Here is a 23769-nt window from a genome sequence, read left to right on the forward strand (position 1 = left end):
CAAATATTTTTTTTGTTTATTAATTGCTGTTTATTAATTGAACAGATCATATGTCTGTTCAGTCTATTTCAAGCCAGCAACTGATAGCGGTGTTTAGAAACAAAATAAGGATCCAGGCCTGTATTGATGCCAACGGGGGTCACTTTTAATATTGTTTATAATTGTCACTCGTAGTTTAAGAGTCACAGGCTCGAATCTCCGTCACACCAAAAATACTGGCCCTTTCAGTTGTGGAGGCGTTATAACGTAACGGTCAATCCAACTATTTGTTGATAAAAGAATAGGTCAAGATTAGCTAAATTAGGGACGGCTTGCACTGATAGCCCTCTTGTAGCTTTGTGCGAATTTCAAAACAAACAAACTGATTTTAAAAAATCTGTCATTAATTTTGTGTTGCACAATTTAACGTAGGAAGCGAATAACCAACAAAATATTTCGTTCCACACAAGCTTTACTGAGAATTTATTTGTTTGTCACAGTTTACAATACGAAAAAAGTAACCAGAATAATGTTTTGTTCTGCTTTGGTTTTACTGATAGCGTATTTGTTGTTATGAAATTAAAAATTAAAAAAAAAGCACAAATGTAGTAATTGCACACAAATTACGATATCAAATACAAATGACAAAATTTACTGAAAAGTATTGCAAATCAGTCATGTCGAGCATTAATTAAACAAAGTGATAAAACAATTCGTAAACACTAAGATGAGACAAGATATTTTATTATTGTATATAACACCAAAGCTGGTGAAGTATAAGATTTCTTCGTATTATACAGGGTGTTCGGAAAGTCACTGTGCAGTTTTGTAATCATATGTCTGTTCAGTACAGGGTGTTCGGAAAGTCACTGTGCAGTTTTGTAATCATATGTTTGTTCAGTCTATTTCAAGCCAGCAACTGATAGCGGTGTTCAGAAACAAAATAAGGATCCAGGCATGTATTGATGCCAACGGGGGTCACTTTTAACATTGTTTATAATTGTCACTCATATTTACCTTCTGTATTCTGTATTGAAACATGTCTGTTAATAAATATATAAGTGCACAGTGACTTTCCGAACACCCTGTAGATGTGATAAATTTCACATTGAAAAATATTGTCACCTTCTTCTAAATGTCCCAGTACGAGCTTTTACAATGAATCTGACGCTCCAACTTCGTTAGAGGCTTCTTCAGAGTCGTGCCCTCTACAACAGGATCATTATTGTTAGATGTGGAAGACTTTACCACTCCGTAAGAAGAACTGAAAATCCTGACAATAAGATACCAGTATTACGCTGTTACTGTGTTTGTTATAAAGTTACAGTACAATCCAAAGCTAGGCCTCATATTTTTGTCGTTTATCTTAGAATAATCTAAGACCTGTGTAAAAATTTGCTTCCACCCCGCAGATGAATTCTAATGGTGTTATTAACAACTTTTTTTCAAGTGCAATGTTACGCAGCATAGCTATCTGAATGGTACTCACCGCTGGGATTGAATATCAAATTTTAGCGTTAAAAGCCCTCAATGTTATCACTGCTAAGCCACTGTGGACTAGGGTTGGCACAAGCCTAGTTAAAGTAATCTTTGTTTCAATATAACGACTTGAAGGCGAGCGAGATAAACCGGTTTCTGGCATTTCACACTTGTATATGAAACTTAAGAGGATTGTTATATGTAGTGAATCAAACATAAAGTTTGGTGTCACTGATGTAAAAGTGAAGAACCAAAATAAAAGACAATTCTATATTTATTGAAATTAATCCGTCATTCTACATCAGGAGTTGTAGAAATAAAATATAATATATTATCAACACCAAAGTTAATTTGAATCTTACTTTCTTGTCTTCTCATGGATATCAACTTCTTACCCGTCTCCGCTTCCTCCTTGGTGGTTCAGCTGTGAGCTCTTGGCTCAACAGCAACCGTTGTTTTTGTAAACGTATATTATATCAATTACTTCAGATTAAATCATTGTTTTTAATAAACCCTGCGAATGATATTACTAGTGCTTGAAGTTATATTTTAAACTTTCTAATACATATATATGATGTATATGTTTGTGTGCGTGTGTATCCTTGAACCCCTTAAGGATAACGTGTTATAAACGTGGTTTAACTAACAGGGTATTGGCATTATCTTGGTTAATGAAGTACTGTCGACAGTTAGAATTACTCTTACTGTTAATATAATTATCCATTTCTGATAATTAAAATACTTTTAATTAGTTTCAACGACATGAGCCTTGCAACTTTCTACTTTCAAAAATCTGGTGTAAATACGCTATAATGGTGGTCCGATCTCCTATAATCAATTAAAAAAAAAGATCAGTTATTCGTAGTTACTCCAATAAGTAGATTCAACTACAAACGCACGCCTACTCTTACATTCATTCATAGTTTCAAGTAACCAGGACTCACCATAATATATTCTGCCTTTGTCTGGGTCTTGCTGGTACTACTGCATTCATCAAATTACTCTGTTCTTGCTTCTGAAATAAAACGTGGCTGCTTTCTATTCTCGCTGTGAAGTTCAATTAATATACGACGCAAACTTCCTGCAGCTGAAGGAAGTAATAAATCACGAGGCAGAAACGTGCCCTAATGGCGCGTGCCACACGTTTCTACTTGGTCCAGGCTAGATTCTTTCAGGTGTATTACCTCTTTCTGTACTAGGAACACTTACTGGAAGGTTCACAATTCCAGAATCTATATGCTTTTTGTTGGACTGCTCGCAAAGCAGTTCAAGAGCTAACTCCATTAGTTATTTCTTATTTGGAAGTAATAAACCAAAAGTACATTTTGATCAACGAAAAGTAAAATGACCGTCCCTTTACAACGCTCCATCGGTTATAAGGAGGTGAACCTGTTCAGTGACTGGATAAGAAATCGAGAGCCAAGTGTTCTAGCCACCACACTTACTAACCAATAGATACGTATTAATTATAATTTATTTTGATATCAACAAATTTTGTCGAACATTGTCAAGCACTTTCTGTCAATACACATTCATATACAGATATAATTGTAGTAATTAAATGAAACTCAACATTTATTTGGTTCCAAACAAATATTAATTCTTTAAGATGGATTTTGATCGAAACACCATGAAATGGGAAACTTATCAATTAAAAGCGTTGGTTAAGGGAATAACGTTTTAGATTTTGAAACAATGTTTCTCTTGAAAGATACATACTATTATTTTCACTCTGTAGTTTGAATATAAAACTACTCTGATTATTTAGGATATATACGTCTTCTACTCAGAATTCTGTGTGTCCTCATTTGTGAAATTACGGTCTATATCTATATATGTGCTATAAAGACTAATCCGGCCCGGCATGACCAGGTGTGTTAAAGCGTTTCACTCGTAATCTGAGGGTCGCGGGTTCGAATTCCCGTCGCATCAAACATGCTCGCCCTTTCAGCCGTGAGGGCGTTATAATGTGATGGTAAATCCCATAATTTATTGGTAAAAGAGTAACCCAAGAGTTAGCGGTGAGTGGTCACGACTAGCTGCCTTCCCTCTAGTCTTACACTGCTCAATTAGGGACGGCTAGCACAGATAGCTCTTGAGTAGCTTTGTGCGAAATTCAAAACAAACAAACAACCCCTAAAGATGGGAATGAGACGATGTAATCGAGTTAAAAAGGTTTCGTCTTTGCACTTCATTCTCAGTAAGAATTTACTAAGATGGCATAGTTCATCTTTAACCAACGATGCTCTTGGTCTGACTCATCAAAGTGCTTTCATTTAATCTATAAGGTCTGTATCTTAGTAAAAGAATATACTTAATAACCATCAGAGTTGAGATGAGAATGTGCTTTTATACCTGTTTCATTGCTTCTTGGGGAAGTAGAAAAGAGAACTGAAAGCTGAAGTCACGCTTTCGAAATTTCAGTTGCTTTAGATGAAATGGACAGTTTTTATTAGAAATAACACTTGTTTTGTAAGTCGTGTAAGAGTTAACCTGCGAGTGTTGTGATATAATTAACTACTATTCTTTTTTTGTTCTTCTTGCTAATTTTATTGTTAAAGTGTGATAGTTCATTGCTAGATTGGAATGAGATGCTAAAGAAGAAAATTTATCTCCAGTTACTCGACAGCCTCTTTTTTTAAATCGTTTTAGTTAACCAGTATGTAATATTATTTTTAATTGTTCTTACTATTTGGCATTTCTGTTAGAGAGTAACCACATTCCTTATCTCATTACAATCAAAATCAACCATTCAAATGTCAATACATCTTGCAAACGGTTTTACAAAAGTACAGTAACTTCAGCTATCCTACGAGTATGATCATAATGATTTTGCCATAATATTCTTAAAGTCTGTGTATCCAGTGCTCTACCGTCTACTTTTGTAATATACTCAATATTTTCACCTGCTACCACCTGCCTTATTTTGGGATCCTCTATCACTTGGTATGTTGTACGCTCCTTAATTAAAGTTTGGATCTTCAACCCTGACAACCACAAATCCAATTTCTGCATGAATTACGTAATTTCAGCAATTTCAAAATAAAGTATTCATTTCATTACCACCAATACTCAGTTTGCCAAGCATTTACACAAAGATATAAAACAAACAAGTTGAGTCAAGCGACAGACACAAAAAGAACTAGCTCTGTTTCCAAACATGTATTTTTCTGGAGCTTTCAGTGTACTTAATTAAGAAATCAGAAAATAAATATCAGTTTGTACGTTTGTTTTGAATTTCGCCCAAAGCTACAAGAGGGCAGTCTGGGTCATTCGTCCTTAATTTAACAGTGTAAGGCTAAAGGGAAGTCAATTAGTCACCACCTCTTAACGCCAACTCTTGAGCTATTCTTTTGCCAACAAACAGTACAATTGACCGTCAAATTATATGTCCTCACGGGTGAAAGGGCAAGAATGTTTGGTGTGACGGGGATTCGAACACGCAACCCTCTGTGTAATCTACTTTTGTGATGTCTCGCGTTCCTAAAATGCTAACGTATTTTCTTAACAGTAAGTCAATGGTAAGTTTACAGAATCACAATCTTAAAATCCGGAGTGCGATTCCTCATACTGAACAGAGTACAAATAATTCGTTGTGTAACTTTGCATGAATAAAACTACAACAGATAACGTGTTTTTTTATTTTGGTATTAATGATCACGAACCACTTTAAGTTAAGAAGTTAGTGAAAAAAATTAATTGGTATTAATTTGAACTCTAACCATAGTCACCTATATCTATTTCATTTGCACATGAGAAAATTCTACCTTTATCTTTCAATTTTAGGCCTGAAAATCTTATGATCGCGGGTTCGAATCACTGTCATATCAAACATGCTTGGTCTTTCAGCTGTGCGGGCGTCATAATAGTACTGTCAATTGCGCTATTCGTTGGTAAAAGAGTAGTCCAAGAATTGGCCGTGGGTGGGTCTTACACTTCTAAATTACGGACGGATAGCGCAGATTGCCTTCGCTCTTGGGCTAAATTCAAAACAAACATACAAATTGATATTAATTTTCTCATTCCTTAATTAAACGTGTTAAAAGTTAAAAAAAATACATTACTTGAAAATAGAGCTAGTCCTTTGTGTATCTGTCGTTTCACTTAAATTGTTTGTTTTATATCATTGCTAAATATAGCTTCCGTGTAGCTTTGCGCAAAATTGAAAAAACAAACTTTCAATTTTGAATTCATCTTTTCATATGCTTGTTCAATTTTAATCTTTATAACTGTTCTTTATTTTACTCATTTTGTAATGAGTTCCAGTTTCTTTTTTATATTTTAAATTGCCTTAAATGATCATGTTTTTCTTTTATAAAATAATTTCTTTAGTTTTTTCTCTATTTACATTAATGGCTATATTTTCTATGTTTCATCGTCTTTTCACAAATCATTACTTTACTTCGGTTCCCTTTGATGAAATGAGATCTAATTTTTAAATTTTTTATTATAGAATTTTAGTTTGTTTTCTTCATCACTAGATGCTACTAGCTGTCAGAACTTTATCTAATGTCAGAATTTTTTTTTTACCCTTTTAATCATAAAGTTATGTTTGAGGCCTTAAATATTTTTCATGTTGGTAATTAAAGTTCTTTTTTTAATAAAAAGCTTTAGAAACCTATGGTAATTGTTCAGATTTTAAAATTTATGTTTTAAAATATTTTATTGGATAATTCATAACTTCTTATATTTTAGTGTTATTTTCTTGTATGTTTAAAATACTGAAATTTTGTCTAGGGTGCTGCCATTTAGTGTCGGATTTGAAAACTATAATTTATCCATGGATAAAGCAGTGAAGTTATCATGGCGAGCAACGATGACGAACCGATGCATTTATACGAAGTTTTCCAAAAATGTTTCAATAAGATAGCGAATAAACAAGGTAATTCATTCAAAACTTGGTTAATATGTTATGTTTTAAAAATATATGCCTATACATCATTAGACAAACTACGGATACTGAAACTGAATAATAACACTTTGAAAGGTTATCACAATATGAATTATGTTTTATAATATATAACATTAATGTTTATTATTTAATATAAACGAAAGAAAGCCACCATCCCTGCATCAGATACAAAAGCACTTACAATGTAACTCAACGGAAACTGCTTGTAGTTTAAAGTGATTTGAGACTGCAGCTTTAATTTCGATGTTAGTTCTTATTAGTGTTTAAATTTGATATTCAACTTGTATATAAAAATGATAATACTATATTATTCATACTAGATAGCGAGGTACTGATTTTGATAAAAACGACCTTTCGCCCGAGATAAATTTAAAATATATTTGTATTTAAACCATTGTTTCACCTTTGGGGCTTCTAAAGAATAATAATTAATATTATCAGTATTTTATAAATTTGGTCATGCATTTTTTCTTTATAATAACAGTTTTGTTTAATAACTGGTGTAAGTTTACTCATAATAGTAAGTTTAATACTCATTAGAGTCATGTTTTTTTATTCTTTTTAAAATTTGCTTTACACCATTAGTTTTGCATAACATAATACATTAATAGTAATGTACAATTTTAATGAAGGCCATGTTTTGACATGTTTACATTAGTTAAAATATGTGGCACAATGTCTGAGGGATAGAAAGTTTAAACAAGTAGTAGCAAATTCAATTATGCATAGCCCTAAGAAAATATTTTTGTAATTGTGCTGGTGGTAAGATAATTTTTATTTTTTTAACTGTGTAATTGTTGAGCATTGATTTTCAACAGGAATATAACAATAGCCTCTTTCATTTAAAACCTCATTTATTATTGTTTAATAAGTTCATGTACTATGTGAATTGGATGTAAAATATGTGAAAAGGTTTCTTGGAACATATTTCATATAAGAATGCAATTAGTTTTAATATCAGTAATTATTCATTACTGTATTAATATTACGTGTGTGTGGGTGTAAGAGCAACAGTATCAACAGGCATGTAATCTGTAACTGATAGTATAAGTATTACAGCATAAATATTAACAATTCAGTCACAGTAAGCTATAATTAGGTTTATGTAATATATATCTATGTTTATGTGGTATATAGAATTCTTAACTATGATAGTAGATGTACATTATAATACATTTGAAACTTAATGATTAAATTTTAGTAGTGAGATACTCGACACTTGCTGATTTGTTGATGTTTCCTTAAATACTTTCAAAGAGTTTTGTACAATTAAAGAGTGTGTGGTCTTGTTATAGCTTATATAAGTTTAGTATCTGTTACATTTTTTTCTTTTCAACTTCAAGGAAGGCTTTTCAGTATTAAGACTGAACAGACTAATTTTGAGACAAGTATGTTAGTGGCTACTATAAGGGTTACAAAAAAGTTTAAATGCTTAGAATTTGTTTTAAGGGGTTAATTTTTGTAAATTGCATTATGTGTAATGACAAAGAGATACTAAGATACTGAACCAAACAGAAAAAATTGTTACAAACTTGAAATGTTTTTGACTGATTTAGTCAAAATTGCAGCAAAAGATTGTATTCCTTAAATATTGAATTGTAATTGAAAGGATGTTTTAAGGGATGGATAGAGAGTTCATTTTATAAAAATGGTAAATATAAAGTCTTCAGAAGATGAACTTTCTTCTGTGTTTCATAACATAAAGCAGAAGGTCAGAGCTTAGAGAAGCTATAGTAGTATCTTTGGTCAGATATGGAACTTGACATAAGTTTTTTATATTCGTATAAAATGTGAAAACAAAAGTAGTTGAAACTTTTGATAAATTTTAACATTAATATTTCTAACATTTCAATAGAAGAGTAGAATGAGATCCAAGAGCTAATTACACTTCCTGGAAAAGAAGTTGAGTCTCTCCACTTGACCATTATTTTATAGAGTGAATATTTTTAAAATTCTGTTGTTGCTCTGTGGGAAAGTGAAAAGCCTTAAATATAACAGACTTCTGGTTTAACAATATTATCCAATAAATAAAAATATGAGTAATGAGGTAGTAGGATACTTTTAAAAACTACTGTAAACTGATGGTTCTATTAAAGTTCATTTAAATGCGTGTAAGATAAATACAGGTATATACATGTAGAAGAAAACATGTACAAATAGTTTGACTTTGTAATATTAGTAGTTGATTGGATTCTGAGAGAGAGATTTCAATGGGCTGATTGACCTTCTTAAAGGCAGCATTTCATAAATAATTCCTAACATGGTTTTATAGAAGGGATTTTCTTCATTACAAGTTTTTTTTTTAAACAAAGTACTGATATTTTTTTTTTATTGAGTACATTACAGATGATGTTATTGTATCTTGACACTCAGGCTGATAAGATTTCACATAAAAGTGAACTGGCCATCATAGTTTAAGAAGGTTGAAATGCTATGAAAGTTACAGTAAAAGTTTAGTAAATTTTGCTTGTAAAGAAAGATTCAAAGACTTTCATAGTGTTTTAACTAGGATATATTAAAATTAGAAGTGATTTGATTTAAAGTTTTGAAATTGTTAGAACTTGTAAATAAACTGTGTATAGAATGTATCTTTGAGTGATAAGATTGATATAAAGATTTCAATATTAAAATTGATAAATAACAGCTTTAGTTGGTAGTTTGGACCTTATTAAAACAACCTTAGAAGCCTGGGTTATACTAACTGCCATGGAAGTCCAAATTTTGTAAAACAAATAGCATATAGAGTCTGGAATTCATTAAAAACAGCCTAAGAAGTTCAGGTCTTGTTAGTAACAATCTTGGAATTTCAGATCTTGTTAACAATAAATTTAGAATTTCATATTTTGTTAACAACAGCCTCGCAGGTCTGGATCTCATCAGAAACATCCTTTGAAGTCTTGATCATATAAAAAATTACTTTGTTATAGGTACAATTATTTTAAATTTTTTTAAGCATTTATGTCTTTTTATAAGTTTATTCAAAACTTAGTGGATAGGTGTACTTATGTGAAAAGTTACTTTTAGCTTGGAAAGTCACTGTGCACTTATATATTTATTAACAGACATGCCTTTTCAAATACCCTGTAATTTTAATAAAGGACTGACCTTTATTGCTGAGTGGAATTTTGTCATAAGATTTTGTTTCACAGCTTAAATATCTTAAGCATTTTTAGTGACTGTTATGATAGCACAATCACAAAATCATCAGTGTATATGTATTGAATGAATAAATTTAACAGATGTTAATGAGAATAAAAGATGTAAAACCATAAAAGCTTCTAAGTTGTCATTCCTATTTAAATGTGTAAAGTGTTTGAATGGTAAGAATTATGTATGTCTAATTTACTTCTTTTTTATTGTTGTTTATGATCCACAGACAAACTTCACAATATTTTGCCACTAATAATAGAAATATTGATTGGTACAAGACTTACATGAGTTGAACTGACTCACATACCTTTTGAAAAATCAAAAATGACAGCTTATTGAAACAAGAATCATAATCTTACATTATACATGAACTTAAATTTACCAGCATTATCTGAAATGCAGTACATGTTCTATTAATGTGTGAGTGTCTATATAAACCTTAAAGGGTCTGTATTATTGCTATTTAATCTTTTGTTTCTACAATATTGTAAAAATGTACTCTTGGTGAAATGTATAATTCTCTTTTAAATACTATTAAGCTGATCTGATAATTGTGATTTTACTTGTAATTCCAAATATCCTTTGTTCCAGATTCCTTTTAGTATAAAAGATGTTTATACATGTGTTCAGATCTTTTCTGAAAAGCAGTGTTGTATAAGTTTTAAAATATTAATGTTAAGATCTGTGATTGGTTAGAAATTAAGTGTAGAATAAAAATTAATTTGTCATATCACTTTAAATCCTTATATATGTTAAATAATTAAACTGTATTTAAGAGAATTGGCTGTCTCGGTACAGTGTAAGAAATAGATCATCATGTATTGTTCTCTGCATTGTAATGATATCTGGATGTTATTAGAATGTTCTAGCAGCTGCAAATTAAATAACTAGAGACACAGTTTATATTTCTTGTGTAGCTCTGTTATTAGTAAACACTTTTCATAAAAGATTCGCAAAGAGTTTATGTTTCCTTCAAATTGGTATCTACTAGATTTTGCTGCACACCTATTAACATATTTGAATCATGAAGACATTAAGAAAAATAACATTTTGATTTATTACATTAAATACAGGTCCACTTTTATATGAATATTATATCTTATTACAGAGATGCATATATGGATACACTGAATATGTTGTGTAGATGTATTTTTAGGTTTTTAAGATTTAGTAAGATACCTGTTAATGTATAACATTGCATTTCAAGGTGTTACTAATGAAAGTACATGCATAAATATTCATAATTCTTGGACTAGATGTATGCATGATGGGATACAGAAAGACACTTTAATGAACTGTCTAATAGAAGACACCTTTCTATCAGTCTTTGATGTCATAAAAATCTGTATTTTTTTTCTCAATTTATATCTTTAAATGCCACACAGCAAGAAGAACATTCAGAAATGCAAAGCTATGATCAAGTGTGATTGTCTGAATTTTGTTTGCTCATTTGTAATTTACTGTGGTCTGATTAAATGACAACCCACCAGCTTTGGTTCCCAGTTTATCTAATTATCTGAACACTAACCAGATTTGGACTTTAGCTAATTTACTTATGTGAACATCTACCAACTTTGGTCCCTATAATCTAATTATGTGAAGACCAACCAGCTTTGGTTTATAGTTAATCTAGTTATTGGAACACCTACAACCTTTGATCCCTAGCTAATTTAGTTATTTTAACATTCACCAGCTTTGGATTCCAGCTAATCTAGTTATGTGAACATCAACCATGTTTGGGCCTTAACCCTTAAACAGTGGCCATCATCAATTGATTCTGCTACCTACATTCCCACTGTTCAAGGGTTAACTAACCTAATTATGTTGAATCTCCCAAGCTTTAGCCTCTAGCTAATCTAGTTATGCCAATACTTATCATCTTTGGACCATAGCTATCCAATTTATGTAAATATTCACCAGCTTTGGGTATTGTCTAGTTATGTGGACACCTACCAGATTTGGGCCTTAGCTAATCTAGTTATGTGAAGACTCATTAGGCTTAGGTCTTAACTAATCTAGAGGTTCATTTATACATACATATATTAAACAAAACATAAAATGTGAAATATGATTAGAAAAAGATATCTTGCTCTGACTCATAACTGATTAACTGATCAATGGAAACTACTTATTGGTTCAGCTTAAGACTATCAACTTGTATAAATATGTGCTATCTGTACTGCAATATATTTGTCAGGGTTTAGACATATTGCCAGTCAAGTACCATAAAGTAGATATTTGTTTGAAGTGGGTGGGTAAGTTTAATAATAAATTATTATTTAGATCAACCACAACTATTGGTTTTTATTTTATAGTTGAAGATGTAGTAGTTTTATTAATGATATGAAAGCAGTTGGTGTACATTCAGTTTCAAAACTACACCCTTGTGCAAATTAATTGAAACAAATAGTCATTTCACAATATTTTCAGGATGGTAGCCAGTGTAGGCTTGCTGGACCTGCCGATTTCCTTAAATAGTCATTTTTTCATACAGACAGCATCATTAGCTGTGTTTTGCAGTACAGTCAATCTGTTTTTGGGATATATGATGAAATTTTGAGGAATATTATGTCATTCAAAATTGCATTAGAAGGGTAAGGAGACCAGTCAAAAAACAACTTACCAACTCAATAAAGAAAAAAACAGTCTCAATGGGGTCTGAAATATAAGAACTGGACACAAGAACAATGGAAGAAGGTTTTATTCAGTGATGAGACTCATTTCTTCGTACAGAGGCAAAGAAGTCTGCATGTTTGCAGATCTCCAGGTGAGAAACTTCGAGAATCTCACATCAATCAGTTCGTAAAACATCCCTTGAAGAAGATGTTTTGGGGCTTTTTTAGCTACTATGGCATCAGAGGCTTACGTATCGTAGAAGATATGATGTGAGGACCACAGTACATCAAAGTTTTACAGAGAAGAGTCGTTTCAGAATTGAAAAAGAGATTTCCAGATGGATCTGACATTTTCAGCAAAATCGAAACTTGTGAAGAATTTTATGATTACAAGGTGAATAAAGGTACTGGACTGGTTTGGAAACTTTACGGACTTAAATCCTACTGAAAATCTTTGGGCAATTTGTAAAGAAAGACTTCAGGGAAAAGACTGTGCTATAAAAGATAAACTAATTGAGGCCATAATTGAGGTGTGGTACTGTGATACAAAAATTAGTAAAGATTGCAGTCAACTCGTGGACTAGATGCCAAAGCAGATTAATGATCTTCTGAAAAATAAAGGTGGTCATATCATGTATTAATTTGTGAGTAATTTTTGGATTCTCAGAAATAAAATGCAAAAAATTGAAAAAAATCATAATTTTCCATCTTGTTTCAATTAATTTGTGCAAGGGTGTACATCTAACTGTTATAGGAATAAAATAACCTCAAAAGAAAGGTGCAAAGTGAAAGATAACATACAAGTTCCCATAGAAATCTGCCTTGTTATATTAAATGCAAAAGCTGGCAACATAAAGACATAGTTGCACTTAACTAATTAAAACATTAATTGTATAGTGGAGACATTGTAAAATATTTTGAGGATCATTAGAAACTTGATATTGTTCATCAAGAAAAACATTAACCTGAAGAATATTAGATTGCAGTCAACTATAGGTAGATCATTGAAGTGGAATAAGGTTTGGCATGAACAGGCACTTAATAAAATAGATGGTTTCTAGGAGACTTACAAGGCAATTCTTCCATTTACATGGGAGTATCATGTATGCAACTGTATGGAAGCACAGGATACAACATATTGAGGACTTGACTCCTTCAGCAAAATTAACCTAGTGATAAGTACAGAATTATGATAAATACCCACCTGTTGGATAAAAAGAGATGGTGGGCATATCATGTTAAAATTTGTTGTTCCCATTCTGGAATAATCCATATTAGGTATATGGAAAAGCCAAGCCAAGCTCTAGAACACTAATTCCCATCAGACTGGAGGGGATAGTGCAAAGACAATGGGTGCATGGTAGATAAACCACTTTCCATTTAGATGCAGGAAACTGCTAAAACTCAACACATGAGAAAATACCACTTTAATTACACAGTAAATATCTAAGCCTTGGAAAAATATTTGTGATACAATTAAATTTGCAGATACAACAATTTTTCAGTATGAACAGAAACTTTATAGAGCCACTTTGACATGAAATGTGAGCTGTATGTGTGAAATGTGATGAACAGGCAGAGTTGCAAGTTATAAAAACACTTGTGGAATCATATGGGCACATATGTGAAGCATTATGAATACAGAAAACAGATAGGTAACATGAAAACCAAATATAATTGAAGTACAATGCAACCACATTGTGTCTGTACTATTCCAAGGTCACAATTTGCTACAATTTGAAGGCAGCTCACCATTAATATGTGAATGAGTTGCATGTATAAATTCCTACATACATGCCTCATCAGTGTTGGATTCAGGAGATTTATGTGGGATTCCTCCAGTGCATATAAATCCTCCTTAAGCTTCTCATCTCTTCCCTATAGTGAAATTATCTGTATTCAGCATTGTACCTCATGAAGCCAGTGACTCTCTAGAACTGGGCAGTTATTGGAATTTGTTAATTGTGAGACTTATTTATCAGTTACATTTACATAATAATTTATGAATCTAATCAATTAACAATGAAGTTACTTGAAAGTAAACTTTCTATTTTAGCTTGATTTTATTTTTGAGACATTTTTAAACTACTTGTTGTGTAATAAAATCCTTAAATACAACAACTTAGGATTAATTTAATTTACCTTAGTTCATTCATAAGTATGAAGAACTAAACAAATTTAATTATTAACATTGTATGTATAAAAAAGAGCAAACGTTTTTGATGTGGACTAAATTTAAGAAAAACAAAGTTATCTGTTTATATTATTATTTTACAGGTTGCTAAAAACTGTAGAAGCACACATATATGCTTAGAAATTAAAAATGTTAAGAGTTATACTGTAGGAAATATTTTAGAAGCATGTGATCACAGTCAGACTTTTTCTTTCATAATTTTTCTTACCTAGCCAGAGATAATAGTAATCAAACAGCAATTATGTTTGGGTAAATAGCTTACAATTTAAAGATTTTAAATATTATTTGACTAGTATTATTTCAAATCAAATAATTTTTAACAAACAAAGTTAAATGAGCAAGCTATTAAGCAGTCATATGTTTTTGAGCAAGCAGAGAATGATGGGCTGTAACATATTTTTATTAAAGCAGTTTTAACATAAATAGCACTGGCTGTGTTGGTAGCTTGTAATAATTAAGCAATCATTAAGTTAAACTACACTATTATTTGATTCAAAGAAGTTAAGCAGAACAAATGGGCATCATTGTGACTAGTTGTGTAACTACAGGCCACTATGCTACTGTCACATTTGTGAGTTGTTTGCATACAGTCTCCAATGAAAGCAGTACCAGCTGTTGTGTCATATGTGATTTAAACTGGTATGTGTCTGAAGTTGAACAACTTTTTCAGTGCTATGGTAAAGCTACTAAGGGTACCTATGGTGTTATAATAGGTCAGTCGTATTCATTGATAAAGAGTAGCTTAAGAGTTAGCAATAGGGTCTGTCAGCTAATTGTCCTCCCTGTTGTTAACAGCTTAAAATGAAGGATAGTGGCAGATAGTATCAGTAGCTTTAGCCTAACCTAAAATAATGGAACAAATATAAACTTCTTGTGGCTGAAATGATGAGTATTGTAGGTGACAAGTGGAATCAAACCCTTGACTCTCAGTCACAAGTAAATCATCGTATTCACCAAGCCATATTGGCTTGAAACTGGACAAACTGTAATGAATTAATGAGAAGTCAGAATGACAATGTTTTGATTACTTGAATAGTTAAAATAATTGAAAATATTAATAATTGTAAGTTGGAAGCATTAATTTAGATTAGTTGAGTGCTTTTATGATTTAAACCAATTACTCTTAATTTTGGTTAATCAGTAATTTTTATGTGACACTGATCATTGTAATTGATGCTCACAAATTGTTAATTAATTGAGATAATAATTTAACTCTAGTGATAACAGTATTGCTGATTTTGTTTTTAACTTGTTGTGTAGTTAAACGTTTTTGACAATGATTACCTACAACTTGCTGTACATATTGGAAAGCAACACTTTTATCATGAGATGTTTGGGACTTTTAACACCTATTGCATACATTTTTGGAAGACTTGTGTAGTCTTTAGCTACACTCCTGTCATACTAAAGCCAAAACGTCTTGTGTGGATCTAGGATGTTACAGTTTCATTTGACATACCTGTCAGTAAATGCTATTGCAAATGCAATATTAATACATACATAATGGGGTGCTGCACATATGTAGCAACAATTTTGTAGTATCTGTGAATTGTTCACAATCAATCATATTTTATTATCATGGTAATATTTTTGATAATTCACTTAATTCCTTTCATTTAATGTTGAATGTGCTCTTTGTATGACTAAAGGTGTCGTGTATTTGTACATGTGATGCTACCATGGAAATAAGTGGATAGTATTGTTAAACTCCCACAAACATTTGTTCTATTAAGTTTCTATCCATACTAAGCCCCATTTCCTTAGAGTGATATGCTGTGGGTATAAACAACTGATATTTTATAGTGCTTTTCCAATGTTAATTTGACATAACTATAAATTTTATGCAGGTTTCTCTGCACTCATCCATCCATAACATTTATTATAGAATGAGTAGATTTAAATGGCAGCTTCAGATGGATGAGACTGCTGATTGATCATTTACCTCAGGTGTATTTTTAGTTTCCTTCTTGATTGATTTGTTTTAAATAGAAAGTAATTATAGGAATGTTTGAGCTGTTTTCAAATTAGTAACATTTTAATTTATATAATATAGGTTTATAGGTTCTAATGAACCTTATGATTTGACTTTGATTTCATAAGTGTATTTTATTCAAATAAAAAGAAGATGGGTTTTATATCTTTTTTTAATTTTGCAGGAGGCAAATGTTAGAAGAATAAATTTGAAACAAAGAGTGTATGCATTACGATATAAATATACGTTAAATAAAAACAAGTTATATTGTTTGTTTCATTGTGCAATTTATTTTTCAAATTTAAAACTTTCTCTCATTTGTATATTTTGATTAAATAATTACAACAATAAATGAATTAATGCTTCTGTTTTTATCAATAAAGCAGAATTAGTTTTATACTTACAGAATTAAGATTTAAATTAGGCAACAGTAAATGTTTATATGATTTACTAGTAGTTAATCTGTCTAGTTTATGTTAAAGAATTTTTGAACGAGCCATAATGAAACGAGCTTCCATCATATTTTTATGAAAATAACCAGCATTCAGATTAAAAACAAACTTTAATCCATAAGTTGTGTGATTAAATTTTACAGACAAGAGGGAAATGACTTTTGGTCTGCCTTATCTCCCTCAGCAAGAAGATGGTTTAGAGCAGGTGAGTATTAAAGAGTTAATCTGTATGTTGTCTTACATTTTTCAGCAAGATGGCTTAAAAGAGTTAATGGTATTAGTTAAGTTGGATATTGCATTACATTCTTGGGATATAAGAAGATCTTTCAGCAAGATGGCTTAAAAGAGTTAATGGTATTAGTTAAGTTGGATATTGCATTACATTCTTGGGATATAAGATGTTTAGAGCACTTTATTAATAGTGGCTAACCTTTGTAAGATTTGACATCCCTTAACCAGGTGACTTGTATCAGGTGAGTGGTAGTGCTAACTTTAGCAGTAGCTTACAGTTTTCAACAAAATGACATTAAACAGATGAGTGATAGTAGTTTAGTTAATTAATATTCCATTAAATCCTTCAACAAAAAGATGGCTTAGAGAAAATGAATGGTAATGGACAAACTCATTCTGTCAGTGTTCTGTAAGGTGGTTTAATATGTCCTGTGTAAGATGGCTTAAAATGAGTGAGTGATTAATTTTGATACAACTTTACACTCCTCAATATGGTGGCTTAAGACAAATGAGCAGTAGTAATAACTTGACAATCAGAACCTTATAGCTCTAAACAAAAAATGGTGTGGAAAAAGCAAATATTAGTGTTTTATTTTAATATTTCTTAATTTACATCAACCAGACAGTTTAAAATAGATGAGTTGTAGTGATTAAGCTTCATCTTTCAGCAAAAATATGATTTAAAATCGGTGGTGGTAGGGGTTTGTCTGGACATTACTTTTAATTTGTTTTACTATGTTATATCTCTTGGCAAGATGATAACTTTGAATAGGTGAGTAATATATATCATATTAATACCTTACATCTTTTAGCAAGATGGCTTATAGTGGATGAGTGGTAGTGGCTAACTTTGATGGCACTTTAGAGTCCTGAATAGCAAGGATTAGAACAGAAGTGTAGTGATAGTTAACTTTCATTGTTGAATTGAGTATGAGGTTCTAATCAATTGGTTTTGCTGATAGCTGTTGCTAACCCTAATGTTTATCCACCTGCTGCCTCACAAGAAGAAGAGAGTTCCTTTACTGATTTTTACAAATGGCCTTCTGACTGAATACTGTCCTATTTGTGCAGTATATTTCACTTTTCCTACCTATATCATATAGCACTTGTTTTTCCCAGCAGTCTCATTCCATCTGAATGCGATTATTGCTTTTATTGTGCCTTTTATTGTTTTCCTATCAGTAGAAATATACCAGGTTTTATACAGGGACTTCTGTTGTGAGTTTGATAGTCTTCCTCATTTATCTTTACCCTGCATGACTTATCATATAAATCTGGGTGATGGTGTCACCATACATTCATTTTTCTTCCTGTCTTCCATCTGAAGGCCAACCACTATGAATTTTATATGGTACTGTCTGTGAGTCATTTGCAAATATTTTTTTCAGTAGCACTGTTTATTAGAGGTTCATTACTTTCAGCAGCTTGCTTTGTGGCTTCCAGCCTTGTCCTTGTGCTGCATATGTGAAGTGTGAATATTCCTTCACATGAAATATTATTGTTCTACAAGATGATAAATGTCCAACCAATTTTCTCACTCTTTGTGATGTAGGAACATTTTTTGGCAATTATGACAGATGATTGACCACCATATGTTTCAACTCTTAGTTACATTTTCTCTCTAGGTTGATCTCCAATAGTTTTAGTACCATTAGATATTTATTTCACATGATGTGTGTTAGATCTGGTAGTCACTAATTATCCCAGAAGTGGCTGTGTAGTGCTTGTCTACCCATGGTAATTTTTTAAGACACCTTTTAAAGCAGCCATTTGCTAAGTAGGTGTATTTAAGGTTGATAAGGAAATGGAGTGTCCCAATTGAAAAAGGCAGTAGCTAAGTGATGGAATGCATGGTGTTTTCTGTGTAGGTACTGATGGTGCTTGTGATGTGGCTGAGACTTGTGAGGCTAAAATACATCACATGACCAGACTGAAACAGATGTTTTATATCTTTTAAGTCTTGTGTATATTTGGTATGCCATAAACAGGTGATGATTTTCAGCTTTGTTTCCTGTTGCAGCTTTCAGTACATTAATGTCTTTGTTAGCTCTTCTGGTTGTGGTGTTAATGGGGCTAGCCAATACTGTTGCAGTGACTTTGGTCATTGAAAGTTGTATTCTTGCAGGATTATTTTTCAATGTGCAAGTATACCTCCCAGAGTTTTAAAAGTCGTCAGCTATTTCAGCAATGCATAAATCACTGCAATGGTGAACTTCCAACCATACAAGAAGTGATGAAATATCTGTCATGTTGTCTTTATTGTATCATATCAACATTCAGGAATAGTTAGCATTCATCTTGAATATGTAATGAAATTCTATACTATCCTGCACTTGTAACAAAACCATTTGAGTTTTACTATCACAAACTTCAATAGTACTCACAAAGGCCAATGTGAGTACTGGGTTCAAGGACTGCAAGATATGTTCACATTTATACACTCACACAAACCATGTATCAGCCTTGATCAGTGAAGATAATGAATGGTATGGATTTCTTTGATATGTTAGCAACAAACTGTTGAAAATATGAGAAAAACCATGAAAGTTATGGATATTTGCTGAATAAGCTGATACTCTATTTTTCACTAGGTAGCTGACAAACTTCATTTCTCTGAATGTGTTAATACACATTTATTTAAGTTTCAAGTCTTTATCTCTAATGTGCTGCAATATCATTCACATGTTCTCAGCTGTCACCTGAAATATGCAACCAAATCATCTGCATGTGACACATTTTGCTCATATCTGTCTTTGAAATGAGATCTTCATTATCCATTAAGATGGGAATGTATACAGTTTTTCCTAAATTCTAATAGCAGTGTAAGAGGTACTTTCATTATTCAGTTTGTTTTGCCAATAGCTTCCAACTATTTAATTAAGTGAGAGAACCAGCATGCTGCACTTTTGATCAGTTCACTCTTTTTTATCATTGTGGAGACTATCCATTTTTAGATCAACAGTTGTTAGATTCCTTGTTACTATTTGGAGGATGGCTCCCAAATCAAATGTTGGTCTTATCCTTACCACTAATTTATGACATCTTTTCCATAAGTCTCCTACCTGAAACTTTCCATAGAAACCATGAGGGGTTCTCTGTAGATATCTATATCCTTCTCTCCTCCATTTTGGCCTGCATTTCATCTTCAGCTCTTGCATTACATATGCACATAGTTTCTTTGCTGTTGGGACCTTGAAGGTTAGATGCTGTTTTGGCTGAGATCAATTTACCATCAATATATCTAAGTGAAATATTTACATTTGGCATGTTTTCTGAGACATTATGTATTGGGTGACATTGATTTACTAACAATCTGCCCTTACAATTTTTGTAGCTCATTTGTCTAGGTCAGAGCCTTGTGTGCTTTCAATTTCCATTTCCTGCCTTTCTGCCTCTTTTTTCTTGTCGCTTTTCTCATTTCATTTGATTTTACAGCAGGCAATTGAACCAGTTCCCCATCATTCAGGGAATTTTTATTTCTGAATTTTCATTGTCCCTAAGAAAACTAGGTATTGGTGTTCAGTAATCAGTTTATTTTGCTTCAGTTGCTTCATTGAATCACTGAAATTTACCATGGAGTTTTTTTCTCTTCCTAAAACGGATATTTTCCCCAGTGTTGTAGATGACAAAATGGATGTCTCCAACTCTTGCCTTTACATCCCAAAGCACATTAGTCTCATGTTATCTTATGCACCTTATCTCCATGTCTGGAGGTTTAGGCTTCATAATAACCTAGATAACTAGCTCCTTCTGAGCAGGGATCAGTCACTCTTACTCCTCAACTCTTTTTCTTTGGTGGCTCAGGTGGGCTGGTTGATGAAATTGGAGATATCAACCCACCTAGTATCAGGTCCATTTGTTTTTTTGTTTTTTTTACCTATTATTCAGACACTCCTACAGTGGTAGCACACATCGATACCAAGGAGGTACCTGGTCCAGAGATCAGTGTTTCTGGATGTTGAGTCTATTTCACTGGGCCCATGTACATCACATTTGCTTTAGAGCATGTCAAGTGCTCGGTGCTTTAATTCTAGTCATAGGTCATCTTTCTTGTCCCGAGCAAATCTATCCATTGGAGTGGGCATTAGATCCACTCATTTACAGTGATTGCTATTGGTAGGGTTTTCCCCAAGTGGATACCTTTTCCATGGTTCTCAATACTAAGTTGCCACTCTTTTGGTCACCTGTACCACATGGTGGGTGAAACCTTCACTCAGGATTGGTCACACAAGTATTTCTGTATGCACCCTCTTTTCTGATTTTATCATTGGGTGATTTGTTTTATCCACTCCATTCCTTTTCAGATTTCCTTATTGCTCCATATTGGCTAGCTTAACCTTCATTTCTAGCATCACAATAATTGTTTCAATACCCATCTGTCCATTTTCCACTTCCTCTCATCTTTGTCAACCAGAGTTCTGTATTCTACATCCCAATCTACATGTCCTGCATCTCCATGCCAGGCTTTTGTCCATGAAAGTATACTAATGCAAGTGGAAAGCCTTCCACTGTTGGTCTGCTAACAGAGGTTTCCTGTTGACAAGCCTATTGTGGCTCATGTGATGGAAATTCTCACCTGGCTTTGACCACAGGTCTTTGGTCTTCTTGCTTTCTGAATATTGGGCAGCTCAGTCCCATACCTATAATTTTTCTTGATACTTTAGCATTTTACTTCCCCTGTTCTTATGGTGATTGTATATTTCTTCCAGACACATCACCCACCCAGGTGTCCTGCCCTTCTGGATTGGGACATTAATGGGATCCTGTGCTCTCATACTTTACCCTCAGTTGAACCACTGTCTTTGTGTTCCATGTTTCATCTGTCCCTTAAAACAAATTTTCTTCTTCTTTTAGCCAGATTTATGTGCCATTGATGTTTCACATACCCTTTATCACTTTGCCTGTCTTCTCCTTTATGTAGATATTTCCTTTCTCTCAAGACTTCTACAGCTTGGAAAGTTTTTTTTTTCTTCAGATTTTCTCCCTACAATATCCCATTTTATTCTTTACCAAATTTAGATAGGCTTCTATGTTTGGTTAGAGCCATTTATTGTTATATAGCCTGTACTGCTATATTTTCTCCCTACAATATCCCATTTTACTCTTTACCAAATTTAGATAGGCTTCTAATGTTGGTCAGAGCCATTTATTGTTATATAGCCTGTACTGCTATATTTTGGGGTACATGTTCGTGAGTTTTTTTATCTCATGGCAATCTTCCTCCCTTCATGGACTTTCACATTCTACCCTTACAAATTGGATCTGCCTTTTTTTTCAATTACCCTATTTTTCCTTACCTTTTACCCTCCTATGCTTTGTTCCAGGTCTCCCCCTATCAGATCTGACACTCACTTTTACCTTGCTTGTATTCATTGTTCAGTGGAGGAAGTTCTACTGTTTAGTATGGAATGTTCATCACCCACTATCTTAGTCATATTATGTTTTCCTCTTCTTCAGGGGTTTTGTCTACCATTCGTGGCTATTCTTCAGACTTCAATGCAACCTTAATTGGTAATGTTTTGTTTATACTTTCTTTCAGGAACCTTTGTACCTCTTTTTGGATGTAGTTGACTGACCAAGTATGGTCCACCATGCTGTAGCTACTCAACACTTAAAGGTGCATCCTTTTTTACCTACTTTTCTCTTGTGGGATTGAGCTACCTTTGCTTTCTTTGAGTAAGATCACTTTGCTGCCACATTCTCTCCAACATAGATATGCTCCTTTTAGTTTTCACCCTTGTGGCTTACACATTTCACATACAGGTAAAGAGTATAACTGGCTCAGAAGTAGAGAAGTTCCTCTCTTCTGATTTTAAGATGTCAATTTCAGGGGTATCTTTCAAACACTTTTAGGAATGCTTTTTGTTTTTTCACACTAGTTCCTCCTCTTTCTCAATGTAGGATTCCAGTTAATCATGTGAGACAATGTAAAAACTATATTGGAAGTTATAATTTTCCTATGTTTTCTCTGGCAGTGATACAATTTGTCACAGTGTTTACATTATGCATTTCACCACTCTTATTGGTTATTTGTGATTAAAATAATGCCTAACAATGATTATGTTAATCAGTGAGTGCTTTATGTAAAAATGAGCTTGGTAACTGTAGGACTGTTCAGACTTAACATCACCATAATGATGTGTATAGATGACTCAGCATTTTAGAAAGTAATAAGTAGAATTTGAACCTGATTCAGTTCTGAGGATGAATAAAAAACATGATGGCTTTTGTAATGGTTGACAGAAACTTGGTCCAACCAAAGGCTTATCTTAGTCCTTGTTGCATTTTCAAATTATTTCACTGCCTCAATTACAGCTTCTTCCTTTCCACCATAAGCTTTATTTTTGTAATGATTGTTTATAAACTTTATAGAACCAGCAAAATGAATGATAAAGAAACATGTTGAGAATAACCTTTGTAATAATTAATTGTATGCCATTACATCGAAATATTTCTTACTTAGTTTGTGATATTCAGGTAGGTCTTTGGTCAATGGTAGGCATTAATTGTCTACAGTAGACAGCAGATTGAGGTATGTTAAACAGAAAATAAAAACAATGCTGACAATGCATAAAAACAAAATTTTTATTCCTATTAACCACACTGTGAACCATTTATAAATCTAACTAGATTCTATTTTTATTGGTTGGAAACTGTGGCTACTAGAACAAGGAAAAACATGTTTACATGAAACATAGTGAATGGTAGAATCACTGTGCTTAAAAAGCTAAGTCAGACAAAAGTCCTAGTGAGGTTTTCCACAATTAAGATTACCTACAGGAACT

General features: G+C 32.6%; 1 protein-coding gene across 2 annotated transcripts in view; it reads left to right on the forward strand.

Moving 5' to 3' along the window:
* The first annotated feature begins 6206 nt into the window (after positions 1–6206).
* Positions 6207–23769, forward strand: part of LOC143249202 (transcription factor 12-like) — a 126223-nt gene continuing 108660 nt past the window's right edge. For both annotated transcript variants that reach the window (XM_076498670.1, XM_076498671.1), the window contains exons 1-2: positions 6207–6340; positions 16897–16958. In XM_076498670.1, coding sequence (XP_076354785.1) covers positions 6262–6340; positions 16897–16958 — 141 coding nt within the window. In that variant the 5' untranslated portion in view covers positions 6207–6261. The remainder of the gene's footprint in view (positions 6341–16896; positions 16959–23769) is intronic.

The sequence above is a fragment of the Tachypleus tridentatus genome, chromosome 4 (assembly GCF_004210375.1).
Source record: "Tachypleus tridentatus isolate NWPU-2018 chromosome 4, ASM421037v1, whole genome shotgun sequence".
In the NCBI taxonomy this organism is placed as follows: Eukaryota; Metazoa; Arthropoda; class Merostomata; order Xiphosura; family Limulidae; genus Tachypleus; species Tachypleus tridentatus.